Consider the following 14,520-nt stretch of genomic DNA (forward strand, 5'->3'; position numbering starts at 1 on the left):
TACAAGCACAAGCTTTGAATTGAACGGAATCATGGAATCTTACAGCTCAGAATGAAATAGTTTTCTGAGTTAACCACTTAGTCCAATTCCTTTGCCTTTTTTCCTTTTAAATTTATCCACATATCTTTTAAACACCATATAGTTTCAGTTTCCACCATTTTTTCAGGTTAGACAGTCCATGTTCTAATGATCCTCTGCATAAAAAATATTCTCTTTACCTCTCCCTTTGAAATTTTGGCCATCTCTGCTATACCCACTCAATTGCCTTGACCTCCTTCCTAAAATAGAGCTCCCAGTATTGAACATTGTTATGATATGGCAGGTGGTATTTGCCAGGCTGACCAAGTCCCAAAGGGAAACTTGGCCATGCTATCACAATGATTTTGCAATTTGTATTTATTATGAGAAGGTTTATGCACTGAAATCAGAAGTAATGAGTCCATTACCACCTTTAGAGATTTTAAAGATTAAATAAATTTATTAACAAAAGAAAAAGTTAAACACATACAAGATTACAATTACACAGTTATTTAGTCTTATAACAGTTTCCAAAATTTCCACTTAACTAGACTCCCAACTATACACCCCTTTCAAGCAACAATCCAAAATAGATTTCTAATCTATAAAACACTCAGAAAGGTTACCACAAGCACCCACTGTTTCTAGAAGGGAGATATTTCACAGCTTCTTTCACCCTCTCACTTGAAAATGGAATTCCAAGGCTTTTAAAACAACCTTCCTTTCTGAAACAGCAAATTTCTCCAGAGTGACTGGAGGCTGTTTTTCACAGTGCACCTTTCAAGATCTCATACAACCACACCCCATACAGCTTTCCTTCTTTTTATTCCTTTATTTCCTTCTTCTATTTCCTCCCTTTCAATCTGTAAATCCCATTGTTTCCACCTGTCTTTGGAATTTACTTTTCCCAGGATATAAAAACCTTTTATGTTGTCATTCTGGCCAGCACTTTTGGGAAAAATAAAACGTAATAACTTTACCTTAATTATCTTGCCAGTTGTAAACATAATCCTTTGAAAAGCCAACAACCTTTCCACTTCTCTAAAAATGCAAATTCTATTGTACTTAGCTCATCCATTAGCATTTCAATGCCTTTTTTTTTTTACACTTAACCCCTTTGATGATTCAAACCTTGCAGTCTAACAATCTGCAGTTTACTTAAATTATTCACACACACAGAAACATACATACATACAGACATAAGCCTGCTTTAAAGTATCCCACTGTAACATCAGGAAAAATATGATAGTTCCTTGACAACGTAAAGGCCCAGCATTTCCTGAGGGCCTGCACCATTGCAAAGTGGTCTGCACTATGGCATCTATGCCATAGGTCCCCATTCAGAAATGCAAGAAAACTATGGGTCATCAGTGAGAATCGCATGCTGGATCTTGGCTTCACAGGAAATTCTGCGCAATTACTTGAATCAGAAATGATGTCATCAAAGCCCCCATGTCATTTCTCTGGATTCCTGCTTGTCAAAGACCCAATTATTATTGCTCATCCCTAATTGCCCTTGAGAAGGTGGTGGTGAGCCGCCTTCTTGAACGACTGCAGTCCATGTGGTGTAGATGCATTACTATTAAGAAGGGAGCTCCAGGATGTTGACCCAGCAACAGTGAAGGAACGGCAATATATTTCCAAGTCAGGATTCTGTGCAGGTGTTCCCATACGCCTGCTGCCCTTGTTTGTTCAGGTGATAGAGGTCATGGGTTTGGAAGGTGCTGCTGCAGGAGCCTTGGCAAGTTACCTTGTAAATGGTACACAGTGTTGCCACTATGTGTCGGTGGTGGAGGGAATGAACAATTAAGGTACCAGATGGGGTGCTGATCAAACAGGCTGCTTTATCTTGGATGGTATCAGGCCTCTGAGTGTTATTGGAGCTGCACTCTTCCACACAAGTGGAGAGTATTCCATCACACTTTGACTTGATGGTAGACAGGCTTTGGGAATGAGGAGGTGATTTACTCACTACAGAATTCCCAGTCGCTGACCCACTCTTGTAGGACAGTATTTGTGGCTGGTCCAGTTAAATTTCTGGTCAATGGTAATCCCCAGAATGTTGATGGTGAAGCATTCAGTCATTGCATGTCAGAGGGAGATGGTTAGATTCTCTCTTGTTAGAGATTTTCATTGCTTGGCACCTATGTGGCATGAATGTTAATTGCCATTTATCAGCCCAAGCCTGAAATGTTATCCAGATCTTTTTGCATTTGGGCATGGACTGATTCAGGGAGCTGAAATTTAAGCCCACAATCGGCTGTGGGATGGCAGGCATGAAAAATTGGGCACCATGGCTGTGGCACAGTATCCTCAAGTTTTTTAACCAATGATGAGGGAGGTGTTGGACAGCCCACTAACCTGTTGGCCAACTGAGGCCCTTAAATGGCCATTAAATGGTCACTTAAGGGCCTCCTCCCACCACCACGTATTTTTCCTGCTGAAGAGGAGGCCGATGTTGTGTTTATCCCTGCCTCCCCAACCTCTCGCCAGCCTGGCCCCAGAGACCCAGACTTACTGAAAGTTCGAGCTCCACCAGTGTCTCCTCTTTGGGACTGCATGCAGTCCCTGCAGTAGTCACCGCTCCTGTGGTGCTACTGGGACAAGAAGACAGCCAGCCACTTGATTGGCCGGCAGCTTGTGGAGGTGGGACTCCCTCCAAATGGGGGCTACAGCCATGTATCTGAGGAGTTGCAAATGGTACTGAACACAATGCGATCATCCCAACTTCTAACTTTATGTTGGAGAGAAGGTCATTGAAAGAAGTAACTGATGATGGTTTGACTTAGGACACTGTCCTGAGGCTAAGATGTTGGTCTCCAGCAACCACAACCATCTTCCTTTGTGCTAGGTATGTCTCTAAGCAGTGAAAGGATTTAACCCTGATTTTCACTGACTTTAATTTTGCTAGGGATTCTTGACGCTGCATTCAGTCAAATGTTGCCTAGATATCACGGGCTATAACTCTCACCTCACCTCTAGAATTCATTTCTTTTGTTCATATTTAGACCAATGGCTCTAATGAGACCTGGAGCAGAGTGGCACTGGCAGAACCCAAACTGAGCTTTGTGAGCAAGTCAATGATGAAAGCGCCACTTAATAGCACTGTCAATGGTTCTTCATTTCACTTTGTTGATGGTCATTTGGTAGTACAGAACTTGAGTATTGTTGAAAAAAAAGATTTTTTTGCCAAAGCTTTACATCTTGCACTCATCAGGACAATTTGCAAGAAAATACCAATGTCAGGGGAAATAACATACATATACTGTATGAGAAGAGTGTGCTGATTGGTTGGCAAGTGGATTCTGATTGGTAGAGGCATTGCCATGGAGAGTGCACCAGCTGATTGTGACTGACAATTAACTGCCAAGCTTGAAATTTAAACCAGGCAGCTTGATTCTGATTGGTCAAGGCATTTTCCAATGGCCTATTATCGGAGGCCAACTGGAATTTTCCAGTCAGCCTTCAGGTCCCTGGAGGTGTCAGGGAACTTTGTAGCTGCTCAGTCTATTTTTTGTTTAGAATTTAAAGGTTTTGTGAGAGGGCACCACCATCTGGGGCATTCTCTCTCTCATTTACCTTGAAAAGACCAGCTCTGCTCCTTCTGAGCGGGAGGTGCCCCCATTGCCCCTCCAACTTCAAGAGCCCACCCGCCATCCTTAATTGGAGAATTGCCGTCCTCTGGCTATTAATTGGCTCTTTACTCACACAGTGTGGGCTTCTGAACCCCATTAAGAGTCCTGAAACCCCTGGGGAAAAGCATATTCAGAATCACAGAAAAGCACAGAAGTAGGCCATTCAGTTCCTCAAGTCCACACCGGCTCTCTGAAAACGTAATTCAACCAAACCCACTCCACCTCTCTTTCCCCGTAACTCTGCACGTTTTCTCTCTTCAGTTGCTCATCCAATTCTCTTTTGAAAACCACAAATAAATCTGCCTCCACCACACTGTGGTTCATTCCAGGTCCTAACCTCACGTTTTTTCATGTCATCTTTGGTTCTTTTGTGAATTACCTTAAATCAGTGTCCAGTAGTTCTCGACCCTTCTGCCAAAGGGAACAGTTTCTCCCTATCTACTCTGTCTAAACCACTCATGATTTTGACCACCTGTATCAAATCAACTCTTAATCTTCTCTTTTTCAAGGAGAACAACCCCAGCATCTCCAATCTATTTTTATTACTAAAGTCCCCAATCTCTGGAACAATTTGCGTCAATCTTTTCTTCACCTTCTCTAAGGCCTTCACACCATTCCTAAAGTATGGTGCCCAGAATTGGACTCAATTCTCCAGCTGAAGCTGAACCAATGTTTCATAAAAGTCCATCATAACTTCCTTGCTTTTGTACTCTATTCAATTTATAAAGCCCAGGATTCCATATGCCTTTTTAATCACTTTACCAAACCTCAACGTTTTGTGTACATATACCCCCGGGTCCCCCTATTCCTAAACCCCCTTTTGAATTGTACCATTCAGCTTACATTGCTTCTGCTTGTTCTCCTTACCACTTCATACTTCTCTGCATTAAAATTCAAGTGCCATGTGTCTGCCCATTCTACCAGCCTGTCTATGTCCTCTTGAAATCTATCTCTATCCTCTTCACAGCTCACAATACATCCAAGTTTTGTGCCATCTAAATATTTTACAATTGTGCCCTGCACACCCAAGTCTAGGTTATTAATGTAGATCAAGAAAAGCAGAGGTCCTAATACCGACCCCTGGGAACGCCACTGTATATCTACCTTCAGCTTAAAAAATAACCATTCAACACTACTTTCTGTTTCAGCCAACTTCATATCCATGCCACTGTTGTCCCTTTTATAGAGAATTGGTTAGCTAACAGGAAATAAAGAGTAGGCATAAAGGGTCATTTTCAGGTTGGCAAGATGTGACGAGTGGAGTGCCAGTGCTGGGGCCCCAATATTTACAATCTATATTAATGATTTGGCTGACAACTTAGTTGTTAAATTTGCTGATGACACAAAGATAGGCTGTGAAGAGAACATAAGGAGTCTGCAAAGAGAAATAGGTTAAGGGAGTGGGCAAAAATCTGGTCTTCACTCCCCTCATCTAAGTCATTGATGTAAACCATAAAAAGTTGAGGCCCCAGTACAGACCCCTGGGGACTCCACTCATCACATCCTGCCAATTAGAAAAAGACCCATTTATGCATACTTTCTGCCAGCTTATATCAATCTTCTATCCATGCTAATATATTACCCCCTACGCCATGCGCTTTTATTTTCTGTAATAATCTCTGATGTGGCACCCTATCAAATGCCTTCTGGAAATCCAGATAGAATCTTGATTGACAAGGGTCAAAGCGTATAGGGGATAGGAAAGAAAGTGGAGTTGAGGCCACAATCAGATCAGCCATGATCTTATTGAATGGCCGAGCATGCTCGAGGGGCCAAATGGCCCACTCCTGCTCCTAATTTGTATGTTCGTATTCCATGGGCCTCAACTTTACTAACAAGCCCATTATGTGGCACTTTATAAAACGCCTTTTGATGAGAAATCAAAATGAGAAAAGTTTCTACTCCTCCACTGTTACTAAGTTATCAGACTGCTTGTCTGACATCAGTACTCGATGACCAAGAATTTCCTTCAATTAAATATTGGGAAGACCAAAGCCATTGTCTTCCATCTCTGTTCCCTGGCTACTGACTCCATCCCTCCATCTGGTAACTGTTTAAAGTTACAACCTTTTCCCAACACATCAGCCACATTACTCTCATCAAAAGCTAATTAAGTTAGTTAAACGTGATTTGTCTTTAACAAACCTACAGAAACTTTACTTAACTAATCCACCCTTGTCCAAGTGACTTATTAATTTTGTCCCATATTATCATTTCTAAAAGCTTTCCCACCACTGAAGTTAAACTGACTAGCCTATGGTTACTGTGTTTATCTTTACACCCTTTCTGAACAAGGGTGTAACAGTTGCAATTCTTAGGTCCTCTGGCACCACCCTTGTATCTAAGGAGGGTTAGAAGATTATGGCCAATGTCTCCATAATTTCCATCCTTACTTCCCCCAGCATCCTCAGATTTTTTTTCATTCATGCGATGTGGGTGTCGCCTGCTAGGTCAGCATTTATTGCCCATCCCTAACTGCCCTTGTTCAGAGGGAATTTAAGAGTTAACCACATTGCTATGGGCCTGGAGTCACATGTAGACCAGACCAGGTAAGAACAGCAGATTTCCTTCCCTAAAGAAGATTAATGAACCAGATGGGTTTTCATGACAATCAGCAATGGTTTCATGGTCATCATCAGACTTTTAATTCCAGATTTTTATTGAATTCAAATTCACCATCTGCCATGCTGGAGTTTGAACCCAGGTCCCCAGAGCATTACCCTGGGTCTCTGGAATACTACTCCAGTGACAATACCACCGTCTCCCCCCAACTTTGTCAGAAGCCTTGCTAAAATCCATGTAGTCTACATCAAATGTGCTACTTTCATTGACTCTCCTTGTTACTTCTCCAAAAAGTTCAACTAACTTAGTCAGACTTGGCTTTCTTTACAAATCCATGCTCTCTGCCCTTGATTAATCCATGCTCTTCTAAATGGTTATTAATACTATTCCTCTGAATTTTTTCCAACAATTAACCAAGGTTAGGCTGACTGGCCTGTCGTTACTCAGTCTATCTTTTTCTCCTTTTTTAAACGATGCTACATTGTTAGGTGTCCTCCAGTCCTTTGGCATCATGACAATAACTAGAGAGGATTGAAAAATGATCAGTGTCTCCACTATTTCCTCTCTTATCAACCTGGGATACATTTCACCTGGGCCCAGTGATATAACCATGTTAAACAATACTAAACCCCTTATTATTTGTTCTCTGACCATTTTTATTCCATCCAATATTTTGCCCTCCTCTTCTTTAACTACAATGTCTGCATCGGTCCCCTCTTTTGAGAACACAGATGCAAAGTATTCATTAAGAACCATGCCCAAATCTTCCCCCTCCACACACAGGTTACTTTTTTCCTTATCTATTCTCTTGCATTCATAAAATACCTCTGGATTTTACTTGCCAATGTTTTTTCATGTCCTTTATTAGCTTTAATTTATTTATATAATTTCACTGCTGCACAAACCCACACAAAAGCAATGCCATTGTGGGGCAAGGTTGATGCCCAGTTATATCAGTGCATTTATAAATCTTAAAACGCAAAGATAAATATCTAGTTAAAGCTCTACCTTTTAAATGGGACAGCATTTCTCAGAGCCGTTTCTACATCAGCAGGGTTCCCCTGTGCCAGCTCAGATACAGTGGTGAATCCAGCATCATACAATGCTCGAGCACGCTGTGCATTCAGCAAGGAAACCCGCACCAGATCACAGAGTTGCCGTTGGATACCAAAACTGAGACGGTTCTGAAACTGAGAGAGGAGCAGCTCCATATTGTGCCAACCAAGTCGATTACTGAATACTGTAACCATACCTGTACAAGATACAAAAGATCAGTTAACAATTTAATTGGCAACAAAATAGTTTTAGAAAAGAATGGTGCCACTCCAGGTTGAGCAAACCAATCATGCACAAGAAAGCAGCCATTTCCAACTCTGGTTACAAGCAGCCTATAGTGCTTCCATTTAGAGCTGTTCTTTGTCATTTATCTTTTAACTCTTGCCTGCATAAGTTGCTGCAGACTGCTGCAGAGACTGAAGCTGTCCTCGACTGCAGTGGTATTTCTTTGTTACAATTCCAAGTGGAACTTCATTGATTAGATCTAATAACACAAGGCTGGTGAAAAACCTGGAACATTGGGAAAACAAGGCAGACATGCATATTAGTCAAGATGCACAGTAAATATTTCAAGCATATCATTTTCATAGCGCAATAATGAAGCTTTAGAATTTTACATCAGAAACCCCAACATAATCCAAGAAATCATTTTCAAGGCCTCTCACTTCTCAACTGTTCTGTTGCTTCATGTTCTCAAACTTAAAGTTAAAGCCAGACAATCTGCACAGAATTTGCTCTTCAACTACACATACAGGCCAATCAAGGAAACTGGCAAGGGTTGACCAACAGCTTTCACTGAAGCTGACAGTCTCAAAGAAAACAACTGAAAACGCAATAAGAATCCCGAAAATAAGCCCATGATATGTAATTACACTGAAAATGCAATGAGGCTCATGATTATCAGTAGTTAAGCCAGAAGCATACCCAACATATTATATGCATAGCAGGTGTGGAAATTGATCTAATTTTGAAGAAATTGTAGACTTTTGTGATTGTTTTGGCAATCCGCTGCTAAATCTGGGTATTGCATTGTTTGAAAAGAACTTACACGGTGACACACAGCACTCTTCCATACACCACGGGCAGAATTTTACGTCCCACAGGCGGGCAGGCATGCGCCTGACCCAATCTGGAGTAAAATAGTGCGAGGTGAAGTCAGGCGAGCACCCCAACATAATTGCGCACTCGCGCAATATTTCATTCGGCAGGCGCGCGCGAGAGTCGGCAGTGCCTACCGACAATTAAGAGACCTATTAAGGCCATGAATCAATTAATTTAATCCTATTTTTTGCTGCCAGCCCAACCTTACGTTTGGCGGGCAGGCAAATAGGCTAGGCAGCCTTTATATTTTTGAAGATACCTCATCCATGGGCAGGATGAGGTTTCCAACAGTAATTATAAAAAATAAAAATTTTAAGACATCATTTTTAATATGTCCCTGTTCATGTAACTGAGTCACATGTGGGAACATGTTTCCCTTATTTTTAAAACCTTTATTTCTCATTTTAAAATTCTTCAGCTCCCTGAGGCAGCTCTGTGTCTTCAGAGAGCTTTCAGTGCATGCTCCCCCGTGCACGTGCAGACTTCAGCGCTCACGCTCCTCCCGCCCCCACCCCGACAATGCTGAGGATCTCAGCGCATGTTACACACTGGCTGGCTGTTAATTGGCCAGCCAGCGTGAAATCGCGTTCAGAGCCCGATCGTGGACGGCGATCCGTTTTGCAGCCGTTCCCAGCCCCACCCACCCAACGAAGGGAATATCCTGCCCCACAATTCACAGGGGAACTCTTATTTTGCCATCATTCCGTTAAATTCAGATAAAAGGTTGATATGATATATCAGTAACCACAAATTAAAATGTAACATTGCTTTCCTAATGACTCTTGATCCACTCCAGTCTAGAACATGATTAATTTCCATGGATCCTTACTCAAGTAATGAATCAACATTTTATGGGAAGAAGAGGAGAAGCTTCAACAAACAAATAGGTAAATAAAAGTCAATACATCATCAGTACCTTTTGTGAATGGCCATTTGTCTATGCTGCTTGTCAGTCTTAGGAATAAGTTTCCCTTTAATTGAGCGAGCCAAGAATCCTTCCTCAATTCCAACCAGCTCTGCTACTCTCTTCATTGAGGCTGACAAGTTCTCCCACAAGCAAAAGAACTGATACCAGTCAATGGTTACCCATTCTTCATAGACCGGTGTGATCTGAAGTCAGTAGATAAAGAAAAAAACATTAGCATCCCATCACGAGACCTGTACACCTGTATAATTGTTTCTTTTGGTGTGGACCGAACAGTTGTACATGCATTTAGTCTACAGGTTTCAGCTCTTCTTATGACATGGTAACTGATGTAGTTCCATTAAACTAGCAGATATACCACGACATTATTCAGAGTGCTCCTGAAGCACAGTTATAATGTTCAGAGATGTGGTCTTAAACACACAAGCCTGTACAGTAGCTAATTTGGCAAATCCTGGTAACTGTAGTTACTTATAAACTGTCACACAACTTTTTATCATATCAAAGAAAAGTGTAAAATAAACAAAAGGTAACACTCCATACACAGAAAATATCAAAGAGGATTCTGCAGTCTCTTAATTGCCTACTATCTGAACTCACTTAGTACTTAATAGCAGCAGCTTTTTAAAATAACCACTAAGAATCTAGTGTTTACTCAATTAAATTAATTAGGTACACATTTACGTGGCTTAACCATGAGCAATGCCAAAGGAGATCTTCTATTCTGCAAATGGCACATCTTACAAGAATTTCCTGTCCCACTCAAATTTCTGTATTCCACATTACAAGTATAAAGAAGGAAAAAGAAATTGCCAGGACTACAAACTACCAGATCCAAAATGTCTGCAATTCATGCAGCTGAAGAAACTCAGTCAGTATTTACTTATCAGCAATTGAGCTTTATAGTCTTTAAATAACACAAATGTACACTCTAGGAGGAGACCAATTCATTGTGGTTCACCTGGTGTAATGGCCTCTCTACCTCTATCTCCTCCTCTAAGATGCTCCTTAAAACATACCTCTTTGACCAAGCTTTTGGTCACCTGACAAAATGGAGGCATGGGCCTGGGTCAAAGCAAAAGCCTGGGATCCAGGCCCTGGAGAACACCAGGTCTGAAACTGCGATGGAAAGGGAGTATACTCCAGGCGGTAAAAAGTAGAGGCAGGACGTGGGAGCCATAGGTGGAAAAGTGATGTACTTCTGTAGGTTCTGTGCCCAAGCTGTAGCAGGGAAAACCCAGAACAGAAGAGTCCAAAGCAAGAACAGGAAGACATAACAGCCAACAACAACTTTTATTTATATAGTGCCTTTAACATAATGAAACATCCCAAGGCACTTCACAAGAGTTTATAGAGCAAAATTTGACACTCAGCCACATAGCGATATTAGGGCAAATGGCCCAATGGCTTCAGTGCTCCAGCCCGGCTGGATGGATGGCTGCTGGGAGACAAGGGCTATCCCCTCAAAAGGTGACTCATGACGTTTCTCCGCCATCCAAGAATAGAGGCCACGCAGCGGTACAATAGGCGTCACGCCTCCACAAGGGCAGTGGTAGAGAGAACCATCGGTCTTCTCAGGATGTGCTTCCGATGCCTGGACTGCTCAGGGGGCGCAATGCAATGCCCCCCAGAGCATGTGTCACTGATAGTGGTTGTATGCTGCGCTCTGCACAATCTGGCACTGGCAAAGGGGGACCCAGTGGGGGAAGAAGAGCTGCACAGGCCACAGATGATGAGTCCAGTATTGAGTCCAAGGATGAGCACGGTGAGGAGAACACTGAGGGCATGGACGCTGACCTGGGCAACCTCCTGGGAGGCAGGGACACCCAGGATGCTTTGAGACAATGCTCCTTCAGCTAGTCTACCAGTAAGAACCACCACCACTTGCCAGAGCTGCAGGCTCCATGCTCGATACCTGACAGGAACATTTCCTTGGCCAACAACATACACTCTGTGACAGGAGACACATGTCCATCACTACATAATGGCCTACCCTGCATCTACAGAACAAATGAAGCATACAGAGGCCAATGGCACAAAATAACATCTCATTTAACTGTGAATGTGAAACAGAGCTGAAATGAACATTAACTGGTGTTTTTAATCGCACCATGAAAAAATTCAAACCAAAATTGAGAAACAAAATATCACCAATGATAAGTCCACCTTGTGTTTAAAGGTGCTTTACATTTACGTTTGCAGGTGCTGTGTCTTGGTGCACCCTTCCTCGCTGGCAGCAGCATTGCAGACAGCCTGCTCACTCTGCTGTCCTGTTGGTCTTGATGACCTTGGCAGTCGTCCTCCGACCCGTGAAGCGTATGCTGACCCCACCTGGGAGGGAGCGACCAGTGCCACGGCTGGCACCTCCCCAATCACCGCAGCCTCATCAGATGCCACGGTCACTGGCAGAGGGGAGGAGGAGCTGCTGCCGTCATCCGGAGCGCCCTGAGAGGAGCCCGCAGAGACGACAGGCAGCTCGTGCACCAACATGAGGTCGCATTGGACCTCCCTGCTCACCATTGATGGACAGGCACCTAGCTGGGATACTGGGTGCCCAATCCATCTCCCACACGGACACTGACCAGCTGAGGTCATTGCCGGTGTGAGGGTTTGCAGATCCAAGTGCATCCCAGGTACCCCTGGTTGAATCCCTGGAGAAGCCTCTCCATGAGAGTTACCACTCTCTCCATGGAGGAGGCAGTGCACTTGGCCATGAGGGTCAACGCAGTGCTCATGCTCTGCAGGGATTCCTCCACAGCGGACACCATGGCACACATTCCCTCATGTTACTCCACCAGATCCTCCCGCACACCCTGCTGGGCTTCCAGCATTCGCTGCCTAATGGGCGACTTCAGAGGCCCATCATGAGCCATCGACTGAGCATGTTCCTGGTCTCCAGCATCCCTCCAACTGCAGGCACTCTGGGTGCTCTCTGCCTCTGCCTGCACCTCAAGCGAGTGTAAAGTGTCCTCACCAATGTGCACTGAGATACCACCGATGTGCTGGTATCTGCGCTGGTGCCTCTTTGACAGAGAGGTGAGTGCTCAGCATGGTGGTCCTCCGGGGTCAGGGGTGGGCTTCAGGCTCCCCATTGCGACCACCTGTTGCTGAGCCTAAAAGGGAGAAGGAGGACATGTCATTAGTTTAAGTCATGAAACGGTCACTGTGCATGCCAGGCACCTTGGTGAGACAGAGATATGCATCAGGGTGCCCTCGTCTTTCCGTTATCAGTGGGGACTCCAGTTATGAGGATCACATCAATATGGAGACTACACTAGAATGATTGCTATAGCCGACATTCTCACCTCAGTGCACTGCACTCTTACCTTCCTCTGGCATCTCAACCTCACCATGGCTGCTTGACCGAGGCGCCTCTCAAACTCCAGGGCCTCCTGCTCGTACCACGTGAGGATTAGGAGGTGTGGGGGCCCTCGCCAGTCTGTGACCTCTCAATATTGTTATGGGGTGTCTTTTCCTGAAAGGATAGAGGAGCATTGGTTATTCCACTCTCTACCTGCAGCGCCATTGCAGCCTGGCCAACCCTACCTGAGGGACACCTCACAGAGCTCGGCCGATTCGTGACCCTGGAGCTGCAAGGCACTCAGTCCAAGCAGCCAGGGCTCACCTGCTTGGCCAGCTCCTGCCTCATTGACATTTGCCACTCACACTCTGACATTTCTGAGGCCCAGGGGGTGGTGGGCAGCTCTTAACTGTTCTGCAGTGACCCATGCCAACACGGTACTCACCCTTCCCGATCACAGTGGATCGTTGAAGCGCTTCAGGCGCTGGACCGATGTGCACCTCACCACGTCGTGGCTGCTTACCTTGGATGCCGCCTCCTCCCAGGCCTTTTTGGTGAGGTGTGGGGGGCCTCCTCCTCCCATCTCTGGGGACAAGGGTTTCTCTCCTGGCTGCAACCTCCTCCAGGAGGGCTGCAAGGCACTCATCCGAGAAACACGGGGCCGACTGCCCTGCCTGCTGTGTCCAAACGCAACGGGATCCATCTTCACTTCCGCGTCCTTCCATGGCAGCCTTCCAGGGGCTGCCTGGGCCGGTTTTGAATCGGCTGCCAGGTCACCATTGGACCCAGCGGACATCATGCTCCTGCCCCGCCTGCCCCTTCTCACCGATTCCCCAGCCACCTCTCACGCTGCACGGGCCTTAATTGGCCCGCCAGCATGAAATCGCAGCACACTGCCAATCACGGGCAGTGGTTGGCTTCCCAACTGCCACCGTCCACCCCTGCCGAGCCTGCACGCCAAGGGCAAAATTCTGCCCAATGTTTCTATAAAACATAGCAATTCTTGGCTTCTCAAATGTGATGGTATTAACGGTGATATAAACATACACATTCACAATAACTACAAAAACATATTGTGTATTCTTTCAAATACCATTTTACAGTTTGAATATAGCACCTGAATGTGTTACTGAAGGAAATGCACTGATGAAAACAGCCCAGTAAAAAGAGTTCCTGCCATCACCAAGCGGAGAACACAGGTGGTGCGATATAATTGTCTCATAGCTTTAGCATCGCAGTGGGGTCAGCCTTATATCAAAAGTATAGTAATTGTGTGTTGGTATACCACTCACTTCCAGGTGTATAAAACTAAAGAGCGATCAAGACGTAAACGAGCATTAGGCTGCTCAGAGCAAAACTAATCAGGGGACATCCCAACGGTCGCCCACCAGTTTCTATATGTAGCATGAAAAACACAATTGAAGCAAAACAACAAAGAAAATTCCTCATGTACCTGATAGAGAATATGAAGATCATTCTCCAAAACAAACCCTTTCATTGCTTTCTGTAAGTCAGCAAAGATTCTCAGTGCATCTGGAGGAGACAGGGAAGAAGCGAGAGTGGCTGCTCCCAACTGTGTGGGTCGATACAGTTGAACTATTAAAAAAAACACATTACCTATATAAGTACAATTGGACTATTAGAATCTTACACCATTTTGCCTGTAACAGCTCTTTGAAAGAGCTGTCTAATTTAGTTCCAAACTCTAGCTTTATTACACAACCCCGCTAATTCATCCTCTTCAATTACTGTGTTCAAGTCTTGCGTGAATCAATTTTCCCAAGGAGTGGACCCTGAGCGTAGCATTTTGTTTTCACTGCTCTGCTGTGTAATAAGTCAGTAAACAAAACTGTGGAAATTTAAAAATGGCCACGATTCATTCAAGAAGTTCATATATTGATTAATCTTTCTCTTGGAAAAGA

At 44.2% G+C, this 14,520-nt stretch overlaps 1 protein-coding gene across 1 annotated transcript in view; it reads right to left on the minus strand.

The window, feature by feature from the left end:
- The window catches only part of polq (polymerase (DNA directed), theta), an 85,054-nt gene that overhangs the window by 38,500 nt on the left and 32,034 nt on the right, over positions 1 to 14,520 (minus strand). The window contains exons 14-17 of the mRNA XM_078559955.1: positions 14,052 to 14,194; positions 9,289 to 9,482; positions 7,657 to 7,781; positions 7,224 to 7,467 (exon numbers count right to left, since the gene is read on the minus strand). Coding sequence (XP_078416081.1) covers positions 7,224 to 7,467; positions 7,657 to 7,781; positions 9,289 to 9,482; positions 14,052 to 14,194 — 706 coding nt within the window. The remainder of the gene's footprint in view (positions 1 to 7,223; positions 7,468 to 7,656; positions 7,782 to 9,288; positions 9,483 to 14,051; positions 14,195 to 14,520) is intronic.

The sequence above is a fragment of the Cetorhinus maximus genome, chromosome 16 (genome assembly GCF_964194155.1).
Source record: "Cetorhinus maximus chromosome 16, sCetMax3.hap1.1, whole genome shotgun sequence".
NCBI classification, from domain to species: Eukaryota; Metazoa; Chordata; class Chondrichthyes; order Lamniformes; family Cetorhinidae; genus Cetorhinus; species Cetorhinus maximus.